The sequence below is a fragment of the Prosopis cineraria genome, unplaced genomic scaffold (assembly GCF_029017545.1).
Source record: "Prosopis cineraria cultivar Desert tree isolate PC_DT_omini unplaced genomic scaffold, ASM2901754v1 PC6, whole genome shotgun sequence".
NCBI lineage: Eukaryota > Viridiplantae > Streptophyta > Magnoliopsida > Fabales > Fabaceae > Prosopis > Prosopis cineraria.
Genome location: NW_026555337.1, coordinates 4,155,602 through 4,162,898, shown reverse-complemented (window position 1 = coordinate 4,162,898; position 7,297 = coordinate 4,155,602). Strand labels below are relative to the sequence as shown.

The 7,297-nt window shown below is 38.3% G+C and overlaps 1 protein-coding gene across 6 annotated transcripts; it reads right to left on the bottom strand.

The window, feature by feature from the left end:
* Positions 1-323: 323 nt before the first annotated feature.
* LOC129313641 (OVARIAN TUMOR DOMAIN-containing deubiquitinating enzyme 6-like) lies at positions 324-7,090 on the bottom strand. Of its 6 annotated transcripts, none has more exons than XM_054956915.1 (10): positions 6,956-7,087; positions 6,835-6,879; positions 5,574-6,534; positions 4,524-4,685; positions 3,946-4,023; positions 1,778-1,856; positions 1,544-1,689; positions 1,218-1,283; positions 957-1,131; positions 324-810 (listed from the first exon to the last, which is right to left on the bottom strand). In XM_054956915.1, the coding sequence occupies exons 3-10, from the start codon at positions 6,255-6,257 to the stop codon at positions 599-601; spliced, it is 1,602 nt and encodes a 533-aa protein (XP_054812890.1). In that variant the 5' UTR covers positions 6,258-6,534; positions 6,835-6,879; positions 6,956-7,087; the 3' UTR covers positions 324-598. The 6 variants fall into 6 exon arrangements, with proteins under 6 accessions (XP_054812890.1, XP_054812892.1, XP_054812889.1 ...); XM_054956917.1 differs by having other exon boundaries at positions 5,574-6,426; XM_054956914.1 differs by having other exon boundaries at positions 6,835-7,088.
* Between the last annotated feature and the right edge of the window lie 207 nt (positions 7,091-7,297).

Genomic DNA, 7,297 nt, shown 5'->3' with positions numbered 1-7,297 from the left:
AAATTGACTTATACTAGCTGCTGACAAAAAAAATGGGAAACAAATTCGCAGGATCCTGTCAAGGGAAAATTTTCGAGCAAATGGAGAGTTGATAAGGTTTGAAAAGAAAACCAAAGGGAACGAAAAATGAACAAGTCCATTGAATTGACAAGGCATATTATTTGATTAGGAAGTCGCGGAAAACGTGACGATCGCATTAAATTGTTGTCAGTCACCAAATACACGTGGGATTCAAGCTGAACGTTTGATAAGAACGCTGGAGTTAGCCATCTAAAGTACATGGAAATTTTTGGAGCAAAGATAATACCTATGAAGACAGAATCGGCAAAAAGAATAGACAAATATAAACTTCTCAAAAAATTTAAGGAAAATATATCTAGCCAATTCTTCTCAGTTGCGAAGGTGAGTATTCATATGTTATAGCAATAAATCATTTCATTTTTCGGACATCTTGCCTAGTACGAGATTATTATATAATTGACAAGGACGGCAATTGAATATTTGAAGTTTCGGGTCTCGTCTCCATAAAAGGCAGGTTGTTAATTTGGAGAATAAAGTGTCTCCCCTCCTCCTAATAAATTGACTGCTAGTTCTGAGTTCATTCGGTGGCCTTGCCTTTTCGTCTGCTGCTACTGCTGGTTTCCAAGAGGTAACAAACCATAGAATCCACATCATCCCCAAATATGCTATAAGCCTCTATCGCCTGCAGGTAGCTGAATCCCATGGATAGCAACATCTGTATGCCGTTGCTAATATTTGAATCTCGCTCTTTCCCAATCTCCGTCTTGCCATCTGCACCTGATGATCCTGCTAAACATTGATTTATCTAATCACTTACATTTCAGTTTCCTTCAGTCTTAAAAATTTGTGTTCGTATATATTACCATAGTATTACTATAAAAGCAAGACTTATGGATTAACTTCCCAGCTTCTATGAAGGTGATCAAGAAACTCACTTGCTCCAGAAGATGATGGCTCGGCATTTGAAGTTGAGGATTCACTATGGGCAAGCTGCTGCTTAAATGTAACATCAGCAAGATATTCAGCCCGAGAAGCTTCTATCACCATGCGCTCAATCTCCTTTTCTGTAAGCTCGAGATCAGAGTAAAACCGTCCCTCTGCCAAAAGTGCCTGTCCACAGAAACAAGAAAAAAAATGTTGTCAACATTAATTGAACTCAACAACATTTGGCCTGCATTACATTTCAAGGTACTTGCATTATCAATCTGTTGGTCTTGTTGAGCTTTAATTGCAGCCTTGACTTGATCTTTGTCAACATTCGTCTGCATTATAATGCAAAAAAAGGGGGAATGGAAGATCAGCCATTACTTAACCAAATGATTTATGTAAATCAAGTGTCCTTTTCCCAAGTTATAGGGTCGCTTCCATGGGCTTCCTGAACCTTGGGGGCGTTTATATACCTACCAATTGTTTCAACCGGTATATAAACCTCAATTACCTATGCTTTATCAGAGTAGAGCACAAAAGAATGAATACAAAAGGGAGATACTGCAAGAAACAGCATGATAGGTGAAATACACACCCCACGTAGGCAGCTAAACCCAAGTCCTGCACCAACTGTCATGCGTCGTGGGTCAATAAGAGAGTTGTAATGATTCCCATGATGATAACTCAGTCGAATAGGTGGTGTGTCAGTGTCATAACTTCCATGAAAGATATTGATAGGTTCTGCATTAATAATTGATGTTAACAAAGAGTGCATAACTGATAATTGCAAACATTCATTAAAATCACTATTTCTAACATAAAATAATACCTGTAGTGTAAGAGTATATATGAATGGGACGATTGTACATCTCACACAAGGATTGGATCTCAACATTGTTTCCATAGACCTGGCCAAGCACAACAAATACACAATAGAAAGCCTCCCCCCATGAGGACCATGTGCATTTGATAGATAATATTAAAAGAATTGCAATGTCTTCTTCGCATAAGCAAAAACATAAATTGATCTTATTTCTAGTGCTCATGTTCTGTAATACTGAAGAGTGGTTACTACAGTCCTTTAAATTTTGTCATGTATTCATATTTTAACTCATTAACGAATAGAATGATAAAATTTAGTAAGTAAATGATTACTTAGGAAGCGTGGAAATGGGCCCTAGGGAATGGGGAAAATATGGCATTACATCACTTTGTGCATTTGGTTGCAGCCATTGTCACACTAAGGAATGCCTGTTACCATAAATTAAGGAATCATCATTCCTTTAAAAAATGAGATGAAAGCCCATTCCCAAGCTATAATCGATGGCACATCTACCAAAATGTCCAGATATCACACCATCCATATCCTTCCTCGCAGTGTCAGGTCATCCATCTCATTCCTTGCATCATCCAACCTCCACAACCCTCCTCTAGGTGAAAGGAGAAATATAATGATTGCAGTTAGATCATTCTGACATGGTTCACCCTTCCCCTGGCAGCAACAATTTTGTGTGGGCAATGACAATTCATTTCTTTTCTTTTTTAATGTGTTTCTGTTTTTTCTTACGCTGGATCTGCGATTGCTGTTGAAAGAAGAGGGATTGAGGTTGAAGAAAGGAGGAAGGAATGGCAGCAACCGTAGTGTGGATGCCAGCGGCAGAGATGGGGAAGAAGTTCAATTTTGGCGTGGATGCAATGATGGCATGTAGAAGAAAGAAGGAAGAAGGGGAGAGGAAAACATTGATGAAGGGTATTATGGCCTTTTCATTTTTATTTCTATATAATTATATATAAAAATATTTTTTTCCCAGCTTCCCCAATATCACACTACAGATCAGTTTGTTAGTCATCCAAACCCAATCTCTTCCCCCTACCAGTTGACGTAGATTTGCCCAAAGTTATATATATATATATATATATATTTCCTTTCATCATGCATTTAAACAGACTATATTTATTTCTTCAATTGAAATCTATTTTCCTAATTAACTATAGTAGTTTCCAATCTCTAACCAAATCATAAAATAGTCTCAAATTTTACTCCAACCTGCAATCTTATATTAGATACATAATTTATCTCCTGATTCAAATTCAAAATATATGTAATTTCAAAAAATTTTAAATGGATATAAAACACAGCAAAATATCATCGTTCTGGACCATGCACTGCATGGACATGCATCCCACCATTTTTGCAAGACCAGACATCCTCTGGCCATATCAAGCAAAACCGAGAGGTTACAGTCATCTTTAGCCGCACCCATTACGTTCCATTCTCTAGTTTCAATATTGCACATAAAGGGCAGAGCAAAGTCACATTTGTCATGCACAAGACAGTCAAGATTGCAGTTGCAACACAACAGGAGTTGCGTTACACAACCCCTTATTGTGGTACGCAGCACACCCTAGAATGGGCAAAGGTGTCTAGTCAACATCCATGTGTATGATTGTCTCTGTATACTTCACCAGACAGGAGGCTACAGCTATGCTTTACTCTTAATCAGCATGCATTATTTCAAGTAAATAAAACTAAAATTACCAGAATTGAAAAAAAGTGTTCAAACTACATCATAAATGGGAAATGGCAATAAACAGTGTTTAACTCCACCACCCATGCCAAAAACGGGCAGAGGCTACACAAATCATGCACTAATATGTTCCTTCAAATTTCACTCCCTCACCCCCACCCCCCCCCCCCAAAAAGAAAAAAAAAACTCCAATGCTATTTTTTTCTGGTTATATCCCACATACAGCTCTGAAGGTCAAGTTTCCATCTTGCAAAATTGAAATAGTCAATTTGAAATTGATATTAATAGAACGAGTAACTTGGCCAGCCTGTCTCCCAAGGTGCTCAACAGTTAAAAAGAAAACAAAAAAGGAGGGATGGAAAGCAATTTATATAAACACATACAATTCGACAGCCCAATAACTATAGATACACACCACAAAAATCACAAGCCATAGCATCCTAAAGACTTAAACTATACTTTGGCATACCTTATCTCTTCTCTTCCTCTTACAGTAAGACGTGAAGCCTTCAGTGATAAATTGAGAAAAGTGGTCTCTTTCCCGCTCCTGGAGATTATTAAGAAAAAACAATTGTTCTGAAGTTCAATAAAACTTCCATCAATGTATAAAAGCAAGAAAATAAAATATCCAGGAGCTGGTATTCATACACTGGGGGGGGGGAAACCACATATTATAGAGCAGAACCACTTTGTTAACGAAGTATCCAATGAGTCATATAGAAGAAATATCACATTTGGCAATAAAATTACAATCCCAATATCTGCATAGATGTATGTCAAAATGGAGAAAGGTAACAGGAATCTTAAAAAATTCTCCCGAACAAGGGTATTAGCCCTTTCCACTCCAGTTCAAGAATAGAATAAAACTAAACGTCATAAACCCAAGATCACAATATCTAATTTTTTTAAGACCACAAAAATCATAGGCACTACTGAGCATGTCATGAAATGGATACGCAACTAACAAGGCAGATTTTCAGATATAATAATGCTAGCGTGGATTGAAGATGAAGATTTAGAAACAACATAACTAAAATGTCACTATACCATATAGTCTATGCACATCTGTCGGACCAAATCATATGATTCAGAGTCCCCATACACCTGGTCTGCAACTGCACGAAAAAGACAGTTTCCATCCTCCATCATTCTTTTTACTTCATAACCTTTTGCCCTTCTGATATCAATTTCAAATTGCCGCTCTCTCTCCTACATTATATATCAAAACCTTATCAATAAAGGATGAATATCATGGGAAAGACTGTGAAGCTATAAATTGTAATATTAAAGCGATGAAAACCAGTGGTTCCCGATTCTCACTTTGCCAAAGCACAAGTGTGTGTGTAATTCATAGTTAGGGAGATACATGATGTGTGATTGTGTACATGAACGTATCACATTTGGGAACAGTAGATGAGGAAAGGAATTCAAGGGGGAACCTAATTAGGGAACTAGGAGATAGACAACCTCCAAATAGAAATTCCTTTACTAATATAATTAAGGATGTAAATATATCAGGGAAAGCCGTTACTAAAACCCAGCATAGAGGTTTCAAGTTTCAACATAGGAAATCCTAAAGGACAGGATAAAGAATAATGACTAGCCAGCACTAGTCACTACGGTCAATGCAATGTAGACACAATTTCTGCGTAACATAAAAAACTGAGTGCCAATTGAGTAAAATAGCAATATTCCAAAAACACAAAGATCCAGTTTACAACTTCTGCCATCATGCATGCAATTGTTCTAATGTCTATAACTAGAAATGTCTATAAAAAGAAAAGAAAAAAGAACTTCTATAAACAGGAATATAATTCAAATTGAATAGTTCTACGTAAAAACAGAAGGCAAGTTGGATAGTCAAGTCAACCTAAATGGAAACTTCATACTTTTTCTATGAAACTTGCATATATGGACAAAATTATCCACCTTATTCTTAAATAGTTTTTTTCCTTAAAATTAATTGACAGATTTACAGTGAAAATTAATAGTCCACAATGTTAAAGCATCATATAATCACCCATTCATCTAAATCAAGCGATCATAAAATAAAATTGAGTTGTTTACCAAATAAGATTTGATTAGCTATCAACTTACTAAATCATCATAAGAGGATGGGAAGCATGGATTCTGTTCGTCAGCGCTATTGTAGCCCTCATTCTCATTAAGAGACTTAGGGGAAGTAGGTCGAGACCCAGCAGGTGAAGTCCTGGCTGAAACAACAGGCCACGCAGATGCTCTTCGAGATGGTCCTATTTGGACAGCATTTGGATTTGATGACACATTTTTCTTTGAACTCAAGTTAGGCGGTGACGGTTTTGGAGGAGGAACAGGAGGAGGCGGTGGATTTGGAGTACTGTTAGCACTGCGCAACGAACCACCGCTTGAACCCTCGCTTCCTGATGCAAGTCTTTCTGAAATTTTCAATCCACACAACCTATGGTCATATTCTCGCGCAGCCGCTAACTCCTCCTTAACAGGTTTCTCAACGTCAGCTATTTCATCACTTGGAGTGTCATTCTGCCCATAATGAAGATTTTCTACCAAATGATCGTCGTTCTTTGTCTTACCGTCACTACTCCCTGAATAATCCAAAAGCTCGTTGTCAACAAGTATGTCCGGTACCTCCTGTCCACTGTCCTCATCTCTCACAGTCGAATGAGCCTGGGGAACTGTTGCAGGTGGCTCTACCCGAGTTGAAGAAGAACCGGACAGAGCAGAACGACTTGGGTTTGACGAAGAATTGCCAGAAGAACCCCGCTGAACCAAAATCCGAGTCATCTTATATAATTATTCTTGTCCACAAATAAGCTCAGCCACAATTTCTCTCCCGAATTTAAAGTTCCAAAACCCTGTTCATCGGTTTGTCGCGTGTTCTTGCCTTGGGCACAGTGATGCCAATCCCTTGTCTGAACGATGTCTTCCAGCCCAGTCCCTCGCAAAACGATCTCTGCATTCCCCTAGCAATTCTCATGAGACCCAGACCTCGGACTTCAAACAACAAGACCGGCTAAAGCAGTCGTATTTAGCTTAAAAAAATACACTTGAAAAGTTTAATCTGCATAAAATAATTAATTCCCAAGAAATCAATATAAAAATAAACCAAATGTCATACAAAATTTTTTCAATTTTCAATATAAACAATATCAATATAAAAGTTGTAAGGAATCGCCAAGGCAAACACTGACCCAGCACAAGAGTTAGGAAAGAAGGGGAGACAATTATAACCAACCACAAATAATCAATCAAAGAAAATCAAGATGAAACGAAGCGCTCCATTGCAAAAAGGAAACCAGAAAGAATCGAACGCGAACGAGAACTGGAACCTCTGAATAAGCATGAAGAAGACCACACACACCTGAGGGGGAATGACAGGCGGGGAAGACCGCAATCCTGGAATGATCTGTCAAAAAAGCTAAGTGAAACCGCTGGGAGCTAGAGCGATCAAGAAATTGATTAGGGTTCTTGAACAGACAAACCAGCGAATACAGAGAATGAGAAAACTTGCAGGGAGAGCGAGGGCACGGGATGTCGCACTCTACAGGTGAGACCTGAGGGAAGGACAGCCACGTGGCGTGGCGTCAAAGAGGAAAGGCTCGTTTGAACTAGGCTTCCAGGGGCGCTGTTGAGTGTGAGCATGCTTTGTTGGCAGTTAGCGCGAGCCTTGTTAGTTCAATTATTAATAGTTAAATCAAAATTATCGTAAAATTGTAACTAAATTAGTTATAAACAAAATATTCACGCTAAACCAATTAGACTGACCTGGTTTTTAACATTCTTTTCATACTCGACGCTTTTTTTATGGTTACCCCCACCCCGAC

Coding starts and splice junctions, on each gene's coding strand:
- LOC129313641 (XM_054956914.1), bottom strand. CDS start 6,257: ATGACTCGGATTTTGGTTCAGCGGGGTTCTTCTGGCAATTCTTCGTCA. Junction 1,857..3,945: donor AGAGGAAGAGAAGAGATAAG/GTATGCCAAAGT, acceptor GTGCTTGGCCAG/GTCTATGGAAACAATGTTGA. Junction 1,284..1,543: donor GGTTTAGCTGCCTACGTGGG/GTGTGTATTTCA, acceptor ATTATAATGCAG/ACGAATGTTGACAAAGATCA.